This window comes from Pimephales promelas, chromosome 10 (genome assembly GCF_988280905.1).
Source record: "Pimephales promelas chromosome 10, fPimPro1.hap1.1, whole genome shotgun sequence".
Classification (NCBI taxonomy): Eukaryota; Metazoa; Chordata; class Actinopteri; order Cypriniformes; family Leuciscidae; genus Pimephales; species Pimephales promelas.
This window is the reverse complement of record NC_142778.1, coordinates 21924324-21945367: the sequence shown is the minus strand read 5'-3', so window position 1 is coordinate 21945367 and position 21044 is coordinate 21924324. Positions and strand designations below refer to the sequence as shown.

The following is a 21044-nucleotide window of genomic DNA, read 5'->3' as shown; positions in this document are numbered from 1 at the left end:
TGCTGTAAAGAAAACAAATTATATTTACTTTATTTAAAATAACAAAACTTCACATGACAATCTATAGGACGTGTGACATGAGTCATAACTGGGATATTGACAAACCATGAAGGCTAACCAAAATGGTCAAGAAGAAACAAGAACATGGATCAGAATAAAATTAAATGAACAAAACCAAAGAACACAGAAAAAAATAAAATAATAATAATCGGAAATATGTTACAGTATGAAAAAGGGCGTAACATGCCCATAAATATCATTCGGCTGCACAGCGAGTCAGGCAAACCTGACAGTGCACTTGGGAAAAAAGAAAGAAAAAGTGTTCACAGAAAAAGGAAACTGGGGAAATTTGCAACATAGATCTATTATCTAACTTAGTCAACTGGTTACATATTAACTATGTTTATTGTATTATAAAAAATGATTTACTATAATATGAATGTCTGCCTACGGGCTGTTGTATATGGGGAATACCTGATACTAGAAAGAAAAAAAGAAAACAAAAAACCCCAGAAAAAGAATGTTGAAAGTTTGCATGCTCACGTGAATAAAAAACAAACTAAAAAATACCCAAATATTAAGCAATAATTATAGTACCCAAGCACGTTCTCTATTATGAATATATTCAATACAAACATGCAAATATAGATCACAATATATCTCAAGTGCCTTATAAGAAGTTTTTATTAAATATCTTAATGACAGTTTTATTTAAAAAAAATGAATACCTCAAAATCTATGAACTTCCGTTCAAGGCAGTTTTATAGCATCATTACGATATACTAGTATGGTAGAATTCATTTTAGTTAGTTTTAGTAATTTTCCGACTAGGCTGAGATTAGTTGGGATGAAAAAAGGGGAAAAGGAAGCAAAATGAATACAGACACAATCCACTGTCCATAGTCCATTCTCCTTGCATTTTCACAATAATGTCATACATCTTTATTCAGAAGGAGATTTAGGTTTAATGAAGTAGAAGCCAAGGTATGTTTCTGACAGTATGACAATTTTGCCCATAAAACTATGCTGAACCCTTCTCTCTCCACAACGTGCTGTTAAAATAGGTGTCCAATCCTGTATGGCCAATTTTCGACTAATAAACACACCTGAACCAGCTAATCATGTGTTGAATTCGGAACCACATACTATACTATTCTATTCTAAATGTTTCTTGAGCATCAAATCGGAATATTAGAATGATTTCCGAAAGATCATGTGACAATGAAGACTGGAGTAATGATTTTGAATATTCAACGTTACTACCAAAGGAATAAATTACATTTTTAAATATATTCAAATTCAAAACAGGCTCATGCAGGTGACACAAAGACATGAGCTGTTTGTCAAAATGATGTGGATACAAAATTAATGAATCATTAGACAATTGTTCAGCAAGCAAAAACTAATCCAAAGAAATGTTCAAACGTGGTAGAAACCTGATCTTCCTACAATTTAGAATTGAGGAATGAGAATAACACCAATAAAAACTACTCGACTTGGCCTGAAATAAATTATATGAACGGCAAAGAGGTCACACATAAAACGACCAAAAAAAACAAACTAAAATAATAAAAGAAGGTGTGGGCAATTGTGAACATTTACAGCTATGTATTCAGTGACGGAGCCAAGATATTTTCATTGGTGTGGCCAGGCATTTCTGGGGTGGCACAGAAATGTTCATAATTCAAACATAAAAAAATTAGTTAGACTATATAACTTACTGGGCTACGTCTCCAAAAGCATGTAGGCCTAAGTAGATCATTGAACCATTGACACCAATGGTCCTGCGATCAACTTAGGTCACAATGTATTTGAGATACGCAGCGCTGGACACTTTTAGTGCCTACTACACTACTGAATACAATTCACGCGTTCACACTTACAAATAATCAGAAAGAGTAAGAGAGTATGTGTATTTAGCGTTCTGTGGCTCAGATCTCGGAATATGGCACAAACCCAGAGTACAAGTTTTTTAAAGATTTGTCGCTGCTTTATTCATCCACATTTAACCAACTTGTATTTACCCAGCTTTTCAGCGATTTTTTATATCTACTATTCACCGGAGGCACTGAGTTTCCCCAGCACCCGTTTTTCAATGCTTTTGAATGATTTGCGTCTGGCACTGATGTAAACATCGTGTGCGCACTTAAAAACCGTGTGTTGGGATCGTAAAGAGATGGTTGTACATCTAAATAAACTCACGTCTGGTCAAGATAAAAAAGACAGAAATGGTTAATTGTCGGTCAATGGTGGCCACGGCCTCCTAGCTCCACCCCTGTATGAATTATATTATTGTATTTTTAAACAGGATGTAAAAAGTGTCAGCTGATTCTGACCCTCCACTCAGAAGTCCATAGAGAGAGAACGCTGCTGGACAGGGTTACGTACCATCACGACATTGCGTCCACGTGCGAAATCATTGTAGCCGATTTCTTCCATCACGCGTCCCTCCAGCCCGAGGTCTTCATCTTCCAGTGCCTCGTGCAGACTCTGTGCGCTGTAAGCGTGAGAGTGTGGATCGTGCGTGAAAGGGTGCGAACGCGAGCTGCTCCTGCGTCCATGGAAACTACCCCAGCCTCTGGCCCCGACAACCGTACTCAGCTCCTCAGATCCCCGCGCGAGATGATGCGGTCTGGTTGCCATAATAATGGAGGCAGCGTTGCTCTGAGCTCCACAGTGATGCTCGTGCACGCAGCGGGACATGCTGGAGGACCGGCGGAGTTTCTGCAGACCCTCCAGCTCCTCCGACAGCTCGTCCGGCAGCTCAGCTTCCCGCATGGAGAACAGCTCATACTGAGGCGGCTCCAGCACCTCCTGCATCTCTGCAGTGCTGAATAAACCTTTACGGCTCAAAACCTGCCGGAGATAAATACATATTAGCAATGTCACATGTTGTTGCAAGTTAAACGTCCATGCACCAATAATAAATAGGGTTTTAAAGAAGAACTTTGGCGCAAAATGAACCTTTGGTCTAATAAAACATCGGTACCTAGTCGACCGTTCTCTAAGATTTGTTTTCATGGTAATCGAATGTAAAGAGTTTTGTCTCTAAAACTGTTTAGAGTATAATGGTAGTAATGGGGGCATTTAATAAGTAAAAAGAAATCCCTAGTTTATACCACTAACAAGGCTCAAAATAGCCCCACACTAACACAGTAACGTGATGAGGGTCCCTAAATACAAACTGGAGCATTGAGAACTTTGTAAGTGTACAGACCGTTTAATAAGAAGATATTTTATAAAGACAGTCCACTTCGTGTATACAGGTGGCGCCAACGGTCTGTACACTTACAAAGTTCTCAATGCTTCGCTTTTGATTTTGATTTTAAAGGGATACTCCACTTTTTATGGAAATAGGCTCATTTTACCACTCCCCCAGAGTTAAACAGTCGAGTTTACTGTTTTCGAATCCCTTCAGCCGATTTTCTGATATTTAGAAGAATATCAGTAACCGGACAGTTTCTGGTCTCATTGACTTCCATAGTAGGAAAAAATATACTATGGAAGTCATTGAGACCAGAAACTGTCTGGTTACTGATATTCTTCTAAATATCAGAAAATCGGCTGCATGGATTCGAAAACGGTAAAACGCAACTGTTTAACTCTGGGGGAGTTGTAAAATGAGCCTATTTCCAAAAAAAAAGTGGAGTATCCCTTTAAGAGGGATTTGTGACAAAAGGAATGTTGTTTGGAATGTCGAGAATTACAAGGTTTGCAAAGAACGTTTTTGTAAAAATTTAGAAATAAATGTTCAATGAACACACAATTTGACTGCATTTGAGCATTCGTCGAGTACATTTTTGAGTTTTATTACTCTTTGATTTTAATTCATTAATAATAATGAATGATTATGTCATTATTAATTATTAATAATAATGAATAAACATTTAATGATAATTAAATAATTAATAAATATGAATTAATGTTTTTTTTCTGTTATTATCCATGCTGTCAGATAGAGCTGCTTAGTTTTGACAAGAACTATAATCAAGATTATTCTGGTCAATATTGAGATCACAAATATCTACCACAATTATGTATTGACTTCATCATGGATTTATTAAACTTAATAAATGAAAAACTTGTTAAAATGAAAAACTAAAATTATAAAGGTGATAAGTCATTTAAAGTAAATATGTGTGTGTGTATATTTATATATAACACAAGACAAAATTAAAACATCATTGTAAAATGGAATTTGGCAAAATAATCATTTTACCTCCACTATCTTGTATTTTTTTAAATAATGAATGTTCTTTTGATTAAAGTTTTTAAAAATAACTATTTTTTTTCTTTGGAATAATATTCATGGGTGAATCATTAACAATTATACTAGGAACATGTATTAAAAACGTAAAAAGTCTAACTAGTGAATTCCTATTAAACTGCAAAAAGAAAGCTTTTCCATAAATCAACTCTTGCTATTGGTCAAACAAACAGACCCAAAGTCACACCGTTGGCTGAGTCAATATTGCAGTGTTGCTGAAGCTGAAATAAACAAAAGCACTAGTAATGTTTTGATAGCGCCACAGTGTTTACTTTTTTTCAGGGAAACCAACCTACAAAGAGCTTATGTATATAAGCGGCAGATAAATAAAAAATCTTTAAGAACATTTGTCATGTTGAAAACGTATATATATATATAACTTTAATGTGCATTTCTAATACCTTGGAGGCTGGTAATTTGTCATTCTAAATGGTGATTTCTCAATATGAATAGTCACCTTCTTTCTCGGCTGCTTCATCTGTATAAATACAGATATGATGAGAAGAAGAAAAACAACACCAGTGGCCACTCCAATCACAGTGCAATGAGTTCTACTCATTTGCTGCAAAAAACTTTTAGACTTCTTTTCTGAGAGAGATGGGACAACAAAGACAAAAGAAAGCAGAAGAGGACAGGGTCATGAATGATGAAAAATTCACTTTCCACCTAAATCAGAATAATGACAGTAAAACTAGTTCTGTGAAAGATATGAAGAAAGTTTTTGCATCACATTAGCAACACTAGTTGGAAAACGGTCGTGAAAGCACATTTTTACCTTTGCAATTGTTTTCATCCCAGGGAAACACACAGTTCTGAACACCATTACAGACCAGAGTATTGTTGATGCACATGTTGCTGTGACAGAAAAATGTATTGGCCGAACACGGAGCTGCAAAACAGAGTTTTGAATTAGATGAAAGCCAGACAAACATGCAATGCCCATAATGTCCACATGGTAGACTTCTTACACCACATGTTTGAAATCTAGTACCACTGGTTATCAAACTACTGAAGCACAATATTCTGACAGATTTTGTTTAGTTAAAGGACAAGTTCGGTATTTTACACTTAAAGCCCTGTTTCAAGATCGTTTCTGATGAAATAGAACGGTTAAGATTAAAATTTGGACACAATTTTCGGTGTCTATGGTTTTGTCCAACTCAACTACGATAAAACCTGTTGGAAAGCACATTTTGCAGTGACTTTAAGTGTAAAATACCAAAGTTGTCCTTTAAATATGTTTTTTGTGTGCTTTTTATAATTATAATGTATTCCAAGTAAATTTCACCCCAAAAGTTGGAAAATTAGATTAATAAAAAATAATCTTATTTTGCATTCATTTGGTGAACTATGACTTTAATAAAACTGCAGAAAGTAAAAAGGTTTGTGAATGCTTACGTTCAGCAAAGACTGTAAAGAGCATACGGAACCGACTCAGTTTGCTGTTCTCGTCGGCCCACAATCGAACAACACCCACGGGATTGTCAAGTGTGATGTCATTGGCGACAGTGCTGCAGAACTTGGCCTTTAGATCTTCAATGGCATTACTGCCTTCATAGATCGCAACAAAGTTTTTCTTACACTCATTTGAGTTCTCCAGCTGGTACTCCAGAAAGCGGAGATAGATCTGTGTGTGAAATAGAGACAGAAACAGAGACTGGTAATGCTATTGTAAGTATGTATAATGATACACACAGGGCTCTACAGTGCAAACAAAATGACAGCATGCGACAGTGAAAATATATTTGGTTGCACTGGTGTGAATGACCCGATGAAAGCTTATGAACAACAAGTGTGTAATCAAATACGAATTAAAACAACAACTGTCAAAATGCATCCAAATTACACAACAGTTCAGTTTTGCACTGTGATTGGCTGCTTTAAATGCCTTCAGTCACAACAGCAAGTGCGAGATTTTGTAGAGTTTTGTGCAAGGAACTACACAGAGGTGCAGCAGGTTAACATACGTGATTTCAGCACGGTTGCAAATGTGATATTGATTTATCTTATTGTGATATGTGATATTGATACTGATGAATAACCAAGAAGCAAATTTTAAGTGACTTATGTTTAGGCACAATATTGTCTGGTTTAGTTATATTTCATCAACAAAAATAGTTCCAAACAAAGTCACAGCTGAGCTGCTGCGCATTTCCGAGAAAACACACAGCGATGTTTTGTTGATGAATTAATCTGTTTGAATCAGGTGAGTGAAAAATTCAGTGACTCATTCACAAATGCTGTGTCTCAATTCAGAGTCTGCATCCTTCGAAGTCTCCTTCAAATGTGTCCTTCGTTTCCTATAAAATGAAGGATAAAACAGATGGACCCTTCGTGGCCTCATGTACCACAGAATTCATTGTGTGCCGCTGATGACAGGATTTTTAAAAAATAAAAGTCTACTTTTAAATGTAAATATTGGGTTCTACTTACTCAAATAATTGAATATATATAATGATAAAAATGTAAAAATGAAGAGTTCAGATGCAAAAGCCTCTAAATGCCATTTGAAATTTTCTTCTTTAATGATGATTTTTTATCAAACTTGTATATTTAAGTTCAGTAATTTCACTTAAATAACAATTAATAGGTAATTATCATTGCCATTTAAGTGAAATTACTGAACTTAAATATACAAGTTTGATAAAAATCATCATTAAAGAAGAACATTTCAAATGGCGTTTAGAGGCTTTTGCATCTGAACTCTTCAAATGTAAATTATATATATATACACTATTTTGCCAAGACTATAGGGACACTCCTAAAAAAAAAAATCACTGAATTCAGGTGTTTCAATCACTTCCATGGCCACGATTACACGATTACAGTGCTGGGCGGTATTACCAAAAATCCATATCACAGATTTTTTTATTATTATTATTATGTTTTTTTTATTATTATTCACAGTATTTTTTTCCAAGCATGACTGGGGGTTAACCACATGACTGAGAGAGGAAATACTGCAGTAGATTGACTTAGGATGCCCTATTTGTCGATCCTTGTCGACTGCCTTCTTTGTGGCTTTTTCTGCCTTCTTTCTGCCTTTTTTTCCTTTTGGTCATTTATTTTCTATTCTATTAATTTTCTCTCTACTAGTATTTTTACCCTTGTATTGCATTTTATCAAAAAGCCCTTATTGTATTGCATTGCTTATGTATTTTATCGCATGTATCACATTTTACTAAAAAAGCCCTTCTAGGGACTAATGTTGTAAATGAGCTTTGGCTAAAAACATTGATACATACATCAGATCACTGTCAAAGTGTATCTATGTTATCTGTATCTGTCCCTATCTAAATAAACTATAATAATAATAATAATATTTTACTTTCATGAGTGAATATTGTAGAGAAAATCCACACTAGTATTAATAAAAGATTGCAAGGCTGTATACAAAGAGGTGCCAGGAGGAGGCGCTTTAGGAGCTGCAGAAATAGTGGTTTCTCTTTCATCATCTCATGTTCGAGATCAACCTATGGGATATCTAATCTGTACCTGACCTCTGCAGAAGTATCCAATTGCACCAAGTCTGACAAGACAGACAGAAGTGCGTAGCCAATGGCATATAAAGCTTGCATGCGCTACTGTTCTCCAGTTGACATTTGCTTCTCACGATCTCTGCACTTAAACAGATCGGTTGGATTTACACTGCTCACTTGCATGTCTTCAGGAGGACATTTCGCCTGATCAGCCTCCGCCATACGTTACATTAGTTTATTCACCCTGATTAGCTGTGTTCTGCATCCGGAACCACCCACGCTTTTCTCACCTGCTTCCCTTCCACGGCTACCCGCCACGGAATTTTTAGTTTCTCACCGGTGTGTCGCTGTCTAAATCTGCCGCTTCTCCGGAGAACAGTCTATCAAGGACCTGCCTGGCTGCGTGTGGTGCGCTGATCGTTGCTAAGGACCTTCACTCTTTCTGCGTGGTCTGCTTTGGGCCTCAAACATTCTCAAGAAGCCTTAGAGAACCCAGAGATTTGCAGTCAGTCCCTTAAGCTTTTGCGATGCCGTCTTAAAGTTGCATCGACCCAGTGCGGTGAGCTCGGGCCTTCTGACTGGGATGGGGAACATGGTGACGACGACGCGCTTCCGAGGGCCTCCCGGGGCGCTACTTCACCTATCTGACATGGTCCCTTACTAATTAATGTGAGAGGAACAGATGTTTACCCAGGGCTGCATTACTAACCTTAGACATCGGCGGAGCTCGTATGGTCCAAATACAATCCAATGCTTCCCCTGATTTCACCTTGTTTTCCTCGTCAACTTGACTAGATCTGATTATGCCATCTGATCCAGACAATTCAAACTGACAGTCTGAGGGGAAGAGACAATAGTAAAGATAAAGACAACATTAAATCAACATTATAGCATTCAAATATTATAACATTATAGCTCGAGAAAGAGTCTGCAGACAGCAGCTGGGAAATGGGGCACTGAAATGTTTAGGGGTTTACATAACTCATGCAATAAATATGGAATTTACAATTATATTTGTTGGGCTCGGTAACCATAGCAACTGAAAAAGAGAACCCATAAAGTGTTATTCTGATAGGTAGCAAAACCTTCAAAAAATCAAGCACTAAGATAAAGTCTGTTTCTGTAGGACATGCAAGGCCAGGTTTAGTTAAACAGATTAAATTATTAGTGCCCAAAAAACCCCAACTATAACTGCACAATTTCTAACCATAAACTGTCATGGTAAATGTAATGATTCTTAGACAAATCTTACATAATGCAGAAGCTTTATTATCCGAATCAATAAATGTGATAACCCCCCTGGAATAACCACATCCCAACCCATGCTCCATATACAAGTCATTTTACCTGGAATGGGATTCAAGAGTCCTCCAACATGAAGATGAAAATCTGGATCTGCATGTAAGAGAGATTTTTGGATAATAAAAAAATCAAGTGCAACAAAATGAATACAAAAGGAGCAGAGCAAAAATGCATTAGAGTAAATGATTCTAAAATCTAATTGCATGAAGAATTGCAAGATGCATTTACCTGCAGTATATGAATACTCCACCCTGAAACCCATGCCTTCCAGCTCCTCATCACTAACAAATCTGATCCACATGAAGCGTCCAGAGGAAGTGACAATCCCTGGACTATTTGGCCCACAGAACCGATTAATCAACGGAGAGAAAACAAATGGTCCATCACGGATTTCAATGTTATCAAAGCGGCACTCGAAGGACGGCTCGATGTAGTAGATGTCATCGAAGGCGAGCTGGATTCTCTTCCGTGGATGAGCTGATGTAGACAAGAAAAAGGTCTGTTGTGACTGAGAAACATACAATACTGTTCAAAAGTTTGGGTCAGGTAAGATTTTTTAATGTTTTTAAAAGAAGTCTCTGATGCTCACCAATACTACCTTTATTTGATCAAAAAAACAGTAATATTGTAAAATATTATTACAATTTAAAATAACTTTTTTCTGTTTTAATATCATTTAAAGTGTAATACAAAGCTGAATTTTCAGATGTTAAAAACAGCAATGTGATTCCAATGTGATATTTCATTTATTTCTATTTATTTGAAACATTATAAATGTCGTTTCTGTCACTTTTGATCAATTGAATGCGTCTTTGCTGAATAAAATCAAATTAAAGCTACACCGTGTAACTCTTTTAGTTTATTCTTAGCAAAACACACTTAGTTCTTTCAAAAATATATGTGCTCATTAATGTATATTTACTTCGTTCAAATAATAAAGTATTCTCGTGAGTGTATAATATGCCATTGAAAATACATACGGGTAAAGGGTTCTAATGTCGGTCGCCATGTTGCCCCTCTATCTTGAAAGTACATTAGCCAAAGAGGGACATACCCGTTAATTCAAGCTTCGCCTTTCGTGTTTACGTTTGAGTTAACACTCATGGACGAGGTTGAACTCGAAACCATGTTAATCTTGGACTACATTGCCCACTGTAGGAAAGTCTATCCCTTTAATTGCACTTTCATGTTTCAGCACTAGAGGGCACATGTCGTTCACTCTACTGATAACATCCCCTTTAAGATCATGCACTTTATACACCGCACGCGCTGGGTCACGATGAGCATGTAAACTTCAAAGCTGTGTGCGTTCGTGCAGAAAAGTGAGTTTATTTCTTATTTCCTGTAGAAATGTGCACGATAATAATGTTGTTTATATTATTATAATGGTATATTCATCTTGCAAGTTGTATGTGCACAAGTTAATGTTATTCGATACTCTGTCAGAAATGTTATTCGATGTCGGAAAGCTAACGTGCTAGTTCCTCAGACAGTGTTATAATGTGTTGTCATATTAACATTTAAAATGTTAATCTGTTGCCATTTTACAGTTATTTGACATGCTACACTATTATAATTGTGGAATTGCTTGTAAATTGTTGATTGTTGATCTTCTGTTCAGTATGAAAATATCTGTAGCAGTTTAACAATGACTGTAATATAATTTTGTCTAATTTGTACTATTATCCTTTGTTTCAGACCACACACACACACACCCATATACAAACAGCCATGTACATGTTATTTATGTGCCCAGCATATTAAAGTTTTGGATATAACTCTCCGAGCCCTTACTCTCTAACCGGAGTCACCAGTCTTTAAGGCCTATCTGAACAATCCAGAGTTCCATCTCTACAAATGGTCCTTCGAGCCGGATGATAGCAACCTTGAAGACAACATGCAGCCCGAGCAGGAGGTCACAAAACCGATTGTGCGTCCTCGTACTCAGCGGGAGAGACATCCACCAGCATACTTAGATGATTATGATGTTGGGTATCAACTAAGCCAAATTCCAGATTGTAGTGCGGATGCCAGTAGGATAATGCCAGCGGTTACTATTCCAACTGCACAGTCACAGCATGTGACTGCGTCTAGTAGGCCATCTTCAGCACGTTCATTTCCTTGTTCACGTCACAGCCAATCAAGAACAAAGACTAGCAGAAGCTCTGGATCCAGCCGAAACACAGCTTCACAACTGACTGATCTACAGACAGCTATTGTAGAGGAGAAATTGAAGAGCATGGAGCTTGCAGAGATGCAGAGACAGATGGTGGAGGAGAGCAAAGCTGAAGAGCAGTGTGAGTTCCTGGATCAACAAGCACGGTATGCCCTATATGAGAGAGAAGAATTACTCAGAGAACAGCAAAGAAGAAGTCGGCAGTTGGATGAAGAGGCTCGTGCAGCGCACAAGACCAAGGAACTGATCACCAAGCAGCTGGAAAGACAACGCCGCATTAAGCAGAAGGAGATGGAGCTGGAGAAAGCACGTCTCATTGCATCACTTCTTCGAGAATCAGAGACTGAAAATGCAACAGCTGTTCCACAAACCAGAAGTGAGCTTGATCCAGGGCAGGTACAGACTGATATACTCTGTTCACAGAAGGTAGATGTTGTTCCTCACACACCAAATCAGTTATCTGATAATCCACAGCACTCAACACATTACATACATCAGAGTAATTCTGTTAACCCTCCGCTCTTAACTTCATACTCTGTCACTGAGCACATTACACCTATCTCTATTCCCAAGCCATTAGATGTAGACTATTCTCATGCTGTAGCATCACCGGTGCCACCCCAACAGGTAAAATTCTCTAATCCAGAGGTTTACCCTCCTACAACAGTGCAACACTCCTTGTCTTTTGATAGACAAACCCATAGTGTTAGACAGTCAATCGCCAACCCAACCTTTCTGCCTAGACCATACATGTCACAGGATTCCACAGGGACCAGCTATGCCCAGCCACTTACTTTTGTAGGCCCAGTCCAGCCTCGACCTCATCCTCCAACAGGTCAGTTGCATCAACCTGTTAGGCAAGTGAAGTTTAACTCACAGCCATTTTCAGTGCCTAGTATCCCGTGTGTAGAGTCACAAGCCCCAGTCAATATGATGGACATGTTGATTGCCAGCTCATATGGTATACCCAAACCAGCCCTGCCTAAATTTGATAGTGGTAAAGAGTCTGACTTTGCCTTACTCAAAATGGCTCTGGACAGTCTCTTAGGTGGTCATGCTCATCTCACAGAGCAATTTAAATACCAAGTGCTTCTAGACAGATTAAAACTGCCAAGTGCCTACAAATTAGCACAAGCTTACATGCATGACCCTACTCCATATACGACGGCATTGCAAGCCCTCCAAGACAAATACGGGCAAGCCCGCCAACTTGTACAGAGTGAACTTGGTGCTATGTTGAACTCTCCACCTGTCAGAGTAGGGGATGCTGAAGCATTTGATAACTTTGCGCTGTCGGTACATTCTCTTGTGGGCATGCTGCGTTCATTAGAGGGTGAGAATGGCTACGAATTGAAATGTGGCTCACATGTAGACAGAATTTTAGCCAAACTGCCTGCTAGCTATCGTGATGGATTTGTAGAGCATTGTTTAAATCGTGGTATACTAATCACCGGGACAGACAAAACATACACACTTCTGGACCTATCAGCGTGGCTTCAGATAAAATCACAGGCAAAGCGTATCTCCAGCAGAGCTGTGGACATGTTTCAAGAGCAGATGAAGCCTCAAAAGAAAGGGATGAGAAGCCAGAACCACCCATCATCTTCTGTGTACTACAATACCAGTAGTAGTCCAGATAAATTACCACTTACTTCTCCGATACAACGTACATTCCCGCTAAAGCCAAAAGACAAGCCTAAGCCCTATTGTCCATATTGTGACACACGTGAGCACTATCTCAGCCTGTGTACAAATTTCAAGTCACTAACAACTACCCAAATTGCAGAGTGGCTCAAAGACAAAGGCTGTTGGCGCTGTGGACGTAATCACAAACCTGAGGCTTGCACCCTCAAGAAGCCCTGTAAAATATGTCAAAAGCAGCATCTCACTGTGCTACATGATGTAACCATACAGGAGCCCAACCAGGTCCTCATGGTCAGTACTCCTCCAGACACCATTTATCTTGACCGTCCCAACCGACCTCAACAGGTCATGTTAAAGGTAGTCAAAGTACTTCTGCATAATGCTGAACACTCCCTAGAGGCATATGCTTTGTTGGATGATGGTTCTGAGCGAACTATTCTCCTTTCTTCTGCTGCACTATGTCTCAAGCTACAGAAGGAACCAGAAACCCTCTCACTGAGAACTGTACAGCATGAGGTAGTTCATCTGAAAGGGGCATCCGTTTCTTTTGAAATTTCCCCAGCTGACAACTCTAAGCTGAGATTCAATATCCATCATGCATTCACTGCTGATGAACTGGGTCTTTCCGAGCATAGCTACCCAGTTAAAGTACTGATGAAGAAGTACAGGCACCTACAGGGGCTACCGATCCCAGCAATTGACAAAGTGAAGCCTGTACTGTTGATTGGTTCCGACTTTCCACATTTGCTCATCCCTACCCAGCCTGTTCGAGTTGGTCCTTCTGGGGGACCAGTAGCAATATGTACTTCCCTTGGTTGGACACTTCAAGGTCCTGCCAGCTCGGTCAATCTTCCCTTTGAAGAGCAGCACTGCTTCTTTACTTCAGTGATGTCAAATCACTCTGATCTCCAAATGCATGTGGAGAAACTGTGGCAAGTTGATACTTTGCCCTATATCAGTGAGAAAGCAGCCACTAGATCCAAGCTTGACCAGCAAGCACTTGAGATGCTTGAGCAGCGCACAGTAAGGATGAATGTAGATGGCATAATGAGATATGCTACACCACTTCTCAGACGGAAGGATAGTCCGTGTCTAAAAGCGCCCAAATCTGCTTGTCTTTCACTACTTCGAAGTACAGAGCGGCGGATCGCCAACGATATCAATCAAACCAAGACTTATTGTCAAGAGGTCCAAAAGCTTGAAATTGCCGGCTATGTGAAGAGATTGGCACCTGAGGTTGTAGATTCCTCTTCTGAGTCATGGTACCTCCCTCATCATTTAGTCCATCACAACAACAAAGCAAGGCTTGTTTTCAATTGCTCATATCAATACAGGGGCCAAGCGCTAAATGATCACCTTCTCCCGGGTCCCATCTTGGGTCCGTCCTTGCTTGGTGTCCTCCTTCGGTTCCGTGAGCATGCGGTGGCTATCAGTGGAGACATTAAAGCAATGTTCCACCAGATCCGACTTCTCCCGGAAGACCGCTCATTGTTACGCTTCATCTGGAGAGACATGAAGAGGGACGAAGAACCAAGTGTCTTTGAATGGCAGGTTCTTCCATTTGGGACCACCTGCAGTCCTTGTTGTGCCACATATGCGCTTCAAAGGCATGTGAAGGACAACCATGAAGGCTACGAAGATGTTGAAAGGTCTATAGAGCAAGCATTCTATGTTGACAATTGTTTGCAGAGTCTTGACTCCCCAGAGAAGGCCCGTAACCTAATTGACAGGATGCGCAGTCTTTTGTCTTCTGGTGGCTTTGAAATCCGCCAGTGGGCCAGCAATGTCCCTGCTGTAATAGAACACCTCCCTGTTGAAGCCAGAGCAGCCAGTACAGAACTGTGGCTTTCTGAGTATAGTTCTGACCCACAAGAGCCAGCTTTAGGTTTGCGCTGGAATTGTCTCACTGACCAACTTGGATATAAACATCGCCAAGTTGACTACTCCGAGCCTACACTACGAAATGTCTACAAAGTACTGGCCACACAATACGACCCACTTGGATATCTCATACCCTTCACTACTAAAGCGAAAACGCTAATTCAAGATCTCTGGAAACTCAAGATTGGTTGGGATGACATCATCCACCCTGAAAACCTGTTGGTACAATGGCAAGCCTGGGAGGCTGAATTGGCCAATTTGCCCACTGTGGAAATACCCAGAGCGTATATCCCATCATATGCTGACACAGAAGACACCCAGAGAACCATCCATATCTTTTGTGATGCCTCCGAACGGGCATACGGGTCGGTTGCTTACCTCAACACTCAAGATCAACAGAAACGAACCCATGTTGCTTTTGTGATGGCAAGGTCCAGAGTGGCTCCTCGCAAGCAGACCTCGATTCCCCGCTTAGAGCTTTGTGCAGCTCTTTCAGGAGCACAGCTGGCGAAGTTGCTCAGTGAAGAGCTTTCTGTTCCTTTGGATGATATAATTCTGTGGACCGATTCAACAACAGTCCTAAATTGGATAAGAGCAGACTCTTGCCGCTACAAAGTTTTTGTCGGGACACGCATCGCCGAAATTCAGGACATGACTTTGATGTCAAATTGGAGATATGTCAATACTGCGGATAACCCTGCGGATGACCTAACTAGGGGCAAGACTTTGCTTGAGTTGAGCAAACCTCAGCGCTGGAGGCAAGGACCAAAGTTCCTTCACCAACATCCCAACACCTGGCCATCTCTGCCTAAATTAACAACTCCTGATGACAGTGATGAGCTAAAGAAGCAATCATTCTGTGGTAATTCATGTCTTGCCAAGCCTCAAGTTGACATCTCTAGTAGTAGTAGTTGGAATGAACTGTTGAAAGCAACTCACCAGTCCCTTCATGGGGCGGCTGCTATCATGACTGCAGCAGATGCCATATCAGCGGAACTATACCTATTAAGACAAGCTCAGAGTGACAGCTTCCCAGGAGAAATGGATGCACTGATCAAAGGTAAAGCCATATCCGTCCAGAGTCGTCTTGCTTCACTTTCCCCTGAGTATGATCAAACACTTGGTTTAATCCGAGTTGGAGGACGACTCCGTCAAGCTGACAGCCTAGATCCAGACACTATGCATCCGATAATACTGGACCCTAAACATCAGATTACAATGCTCCTAATCAAAGAATATGACAACCATCTTATGCATCCAGGTCCAGAGAGAGTCTTGGGTGAGATCAGACGCAAGTACTGGATCCTACGGGGCAGAGAATCAATCAAGAAGCATCAGTACAACTGTGAGAAGTGCCAAAAATGGAGAGCAAGGCCTGTAATTCCGAAGATGGCAGACTTGCCCCCATCTCGACTTCGGCTGTACAAGCCACCTTTCTGGTCCACTGGTGTAGACTGCTTCGGACCGTTCACAATTAAACTGGGTAGACGCACTGAGAAACGTTGGGGCATTATATTCAAATGTATGACAACAAGTTGCATACATCTTGATCTCTTAGAGAGCATGGACACAGATGCTTTTCTAATGGCCTTAAGAAGATTTGTGTCACGTCGTGGTAAGCCATTTGAGATACTGGCAGATAGAGGTACTAACTTCCGAGGAGGAGCTACTGAACTCCAGGAGGCCTTTGCTTCGTTAGAGGTTCCCCTTAAAGAACATCTTGCATGCCAGGAAATTGCTTTCCAGTTTAACCCTCCGAATGCGCCACACTTTGGAGGGACCTGGGAGCGAGAGATACGATCAGTTAAAACTGCTCTCCAGGTTGTCTTGGGCAATCGAACAGTAACTGAAGCAGTCTTGCGTACAGTGTTAGTGGAAGTCGAGGGAATTATTAACTCCAAGCCACTCGGATACGTCTCATCAGATGTTGCCGATCCAGACCCAGTCACACCAAATCTATTGCTAATGGGCCGTCGTGATGCATCACTCCCGCAAGCAATCTACTCTTCTAGTGAGCTGTTAGGGAGACGACGATGGCGACACAGCCAAATTCTAGCTGATCACTTTTGGGTTAACTTCATTAGGAATTATTTACCAAGTTTGCAGCCCCGACAAAAATGGCAGAAGGACAATGCCAATTTAAGTGAAGGTCAGATCATCATGATAGTTGATCCGCAATTGCCCCGAGCCTTGTGGCCTATAGGCAGAGTGACTAGAACCTATGCAGGAGCGGATAATCGCGTACGCACAGCAGAAGTGCAAGTGAAAGGGCGCACTTATATCCGACCTGTTGCCCGTTTAGTTAAGCTGCCATCATGGGAAGATGAGGAAGAAAATAGCAACAGACATTGAGACTTTCCTAACTAATTACAAATTTGGAAACTAAATTTGGGGGCGGCTATGTAGGAAAGTCTATCCCTTTAATTGCACTTTCATGTTTCAGCACTAGAGGGCACATGTCGTTCACTCTACTGATAACATCCCCTTTAAGATCATGCACTTTATACACCGCACGCGCTGGGTCACGATGAGCATGTAAACTTCAAAGCTGTGTGCGTTCGTGCAGAAAAGTGAGTTTATTTCTTATTTCCTGTAGAAATGTGCACGATAATAATGTTGTTTATATTATTATAATGGTATATTCATCTTGCAAGTTGTATGTGCACAAGTTAATGTTATTCGATACTCTGTCAGAAATGTTATTCGATGTCGGAAAGCTAACGTGCTAGTTCCTCAGACAGTGTTATAATGTGTTGTCATATTAACATTTAAAATGTTAATCTGTTGCCATTTTACAGTTATTTGACATGCTACACTATTATAATTGTGGAATTGCTTGTAAATTGTTGATTGTTGATCTTCTGTTCAGTATGAAAATATCTGTAGCAGTTTAACAATGACTGTAATATAATTTTGTCTAATTTGTACTATTATCCTTTGTTTCAGACCACACACACACACACCCATATACAAACAGCCATGTACATGTTATTTATGTGCCCAGCATATTAAAGTTTTGGATATAACTCTCCGAGCCCTTACTCTCTAACCGGAGTCACCAGTCTTTAAGGCCTATCTGAACAATCCAGAGTTCCATCTCTACACCCACCATAGGAGTTAAAACGAAATCGGAATTGAGAGGAACAGAAACTAATATTCACTGCATGGTCATATAAATTTTCACCTCTAGATGGTGGTAAAAATCACACAGTGTAGCTTTAAAGAATTAATTTCTTTATAAAAAAAAACAAACAAAAAAAAACAGTTGCAGTGCATGAGAATAAGTATCTTTGCTTGTGGAAGTGAGACTCATACCCTCCAGTATGTACACACACTCCTTGTTTGGTGGGTAGGTGCTGGGGTAGTTTGGGGAACTGAATGATCCTCCATTTGCGGTCTGGATCAAAGTTCCACAGTGAGCAGGCTTCTTATCCTCAACAGCCACAATCTGAGGCATAGCTAACAGCGCACGCACACACACGTGCACACACACACACAAACAAGATGATTAAAGGTAATGGTTATTAACGAAAAACAGATATCAATTTTATTTTATTTTATATTAATTAATTAATTTCAATCTCTCTCACACTGGAAATATAACATGTGGCTAAGCAGGCAAGTTCATAATTCAAACTTACCTTGAGTTTTCTGTGCCAATGCAAAGCCCTCCTCTATCAGGATAAGCAGAACCAAGACTGCAAGAAAACATTTTGTTTTTTTAATAATTACAAATTTGAGGATATTTTCAAATGCAATTTATTCCTGTGACGTAAAGCTGAATTGTCAGCATCAATACTACAGTCTTCAGTGTCACACGATCCTTCAGAAATCATGCTGATTTGTGGCAGTTTTGCTGATTACTGTAATATTTTTGTGGAAACCATGATCATTTTTGTCCAGGACTCTTTGATGTCTAGAAAGACCTAAATAACAGTATTTATGTTAAAAAAAGCCTTTTATCTTTTCAAACATTATAAATCTCTTTACTGAGCAATAAAAGGTGGATGTTATATTGTGTCATGTTAATTAATTTTAAAATCAACATACCCTAACTCATAATATACAGGTGAAACTTGAAAAATTAGAATATCGTGCAAAAGTTAATTTATTTCAGTAATTCAACTTAAAAGGTGAAACTAATATATTATATTATATACTCATTACATGCAAAGTGAGATATTTCAAGCCTTTGTTTGTTATAATTATGATGATTATAAGTATGGCTTACGGCAATGAAAAACTTTTCACAATATTCTAATTTTTCATAAGCTGGTTTCATAAACTGTAAGCCATAGTCAATATCTCTTGAAATATCTCACTTTGCATGTAATGCGTCTATATAATATATTAGTCTCACCTTTTAAGTTGAATTACTGAAATAAATTAACTTTTGCACAATATTCAAATTTTTCGAGTTTCACCTGTACATCCACAGGTTCAGAGCTTCCAATTTACAAGGTATACTTTTCTATGTGTTAGGCAAGGTTGTGTTTAAGACATTGTATGTGACTTTCGTGACATGAGATGTTGAGAGTTAAATTTTAAGTAGAATTAAAATTCTAATATTATCAAATTTCATAAAACGTGATGTCACAGTACGTCACAGTTTTACAGTGAGATAAACCAATTGCAATTGCTCATTCATATGTCTGTACCAAAATAATGGAGTAATATGTAGATTTCTAAACTATTTGTACTAATTTGTAGCAGACAACTGCCATTTACAGTATAATGGGGACCTAAAACGTATAGGCTACAGCTTTGGAATAACCCAACTACTACACCAGTATCTTTTTTACAGGCAACTACCATGAGGGACTAATGACTATACTGTTCATGCATTTGTAAAGAGTGGTTTCACTGAGGGTTTGTGGAAGAAGCTGTAAATTATGTTATGAATGAATGAAAACCATCTCAAATTCCACTAACAAAAATACTGTGGTTCCATTGGAATGATATGGTATTCTTTTAAGTATTTTGGAGTACCAAGCGTTGTATTTCAACCCATTACAACTGAAATTTGAAGTTTAAATGCTGCATTGAGTTTTATGGCACAGTATAATTGACGATTTTGGCTAGCTAGATGAAGAGAGACTATTATGCTATTATACCTGCTATTATGACAATTATGAAAACATTTTACAGTAAGTGAGGCAAATTAATGCGGTGAATATCATTCAGCACCATGATAGTCTAGCGTCTTTCATAATCACTGTTCTATGGTAATACCACAGCTACTTTATTTTAAATGTAGCCTACATTACATATAGGTTAACAGATTTACAATACGTTAACAGATACAATACGTTAACAGATTTAGAGAGGCAAAGTAGCATTCAATACAACAAACTCACCTTCATGCATTTCCACTGAACACTTTTGGTCTCGTGAGATTTGCTGTCTACATTTTCAACGACACGAAGTTAAGACTGTCGCAATACGGATCTGCAACAGATTTCATGAATAAAGAAGCATCTCGTTCCTAACATTAATTTGGAAAAAAATCCATTGAAAGCACTCATATAAAACTGTTCACAGCTACGCGTTTGCAGAAACTCTTGAGCTCTGTGCTTCTGAACAGCGAGTTTTCATAGTGACACTGAGGGGAGAGGAGAGGAGAGGAGCTTGGCTCATGAATATTAATTAATCTCATCATGACCTACACACAGTTTGTACTAACTACGTGTGTTAATACGTCGTTTTATGTTATGTATAATACGACATCAATATAATATACAAACGTGAAATAAACAATGAAATATTAAATTAAATGAATATGAGACTATAAATTATAAATAAATAAATATATGTCATGACAATGCCAGCAGAATCCGAACTGCTTTCAGTCAAGGCTGAGTTTAGTCAGAACTATATTTTAGTACTAATATTTTGTGCAGCATTGCGTCTTTGCACAAAATGTGGAGGCAGCACAGAGCCTGAACAGAACAGTCTGAACTCAGATGTGTAAATGTGACTTAGGTTCAATTCTGGATCAGGGGACCCAAAACACCTCACATTCAGGGGGTCTCACAGGACAAACACATTTCAGATCTTGAACTCTCTATTAATGAGCTGATAAGTTATCAATCAGTCATGTTAGATTAGAAATCATCGAAATTGTGCAGTATTCCAGGTCCAGGATTGAGAACCACAGCTCTAGGAAGATTACAAAGAAGCATCCACATGACCTAAGTAATATTCCCAAGCTAAGTCTTGGTAGGATTCGTAATATTGCAGATGGGGTCCACACAGCTGTTGAAGACAAGGGATTTGAGACTTAACACTGGTCTCT

At 39.1% G+C, this 21044-nt stretch overlaps 2 protein-coding genes across 2 annotated transcripts; one reads left to right on the top strand and one right to left on the bottom strand.

Moving 5' to 3' along the window:
- On the bottom strand, positions 1-20345 carry neto2b (neuropilin (NRP) and tolloid (TLL)-like 2b). The gene is made up of 10 exons (XM_039654510.2): positions 20107-20345; positions 18391-18447; positions 18065-18208; positions 9277-9525; positions 9094-9141; positions 8456-8583; positions 5666-5894; positions 5043-5156; positions 4725-4855; positions 1-2856 (listed from the first exon to the last, which is right to left on the bottom strand). Exons 1-10 carry the CDS (start codon positions 20114-20116, stop codon positions 2344-2346), a joined length of 1623 nt encoding a protein of 540 aa, XP_039510444.1. The 5' UTR covers positions 20117-20345; the 3' UTR covers positions 1-2343.
- Positions 10209-17852, top strand: LOC120492787 (uncharacterized). The gene is made up of 2 exons (XM_089135489.1): positions 10209-10370; positions 10747-17852. The coding sequence occupies exon 2, from the start codon at positions 10946-10948 to the stop codon at positions 17099-17101; it is 6156 nt and encodes a 2051-aa protein (XP_088991615.1). The 5' UTR covers positions 10209-10370; positions 10747-10945; the 3' UTR covers positions 17102-17852.
- Positions 20346-21044: the final 699 nt, after the last annotated feature.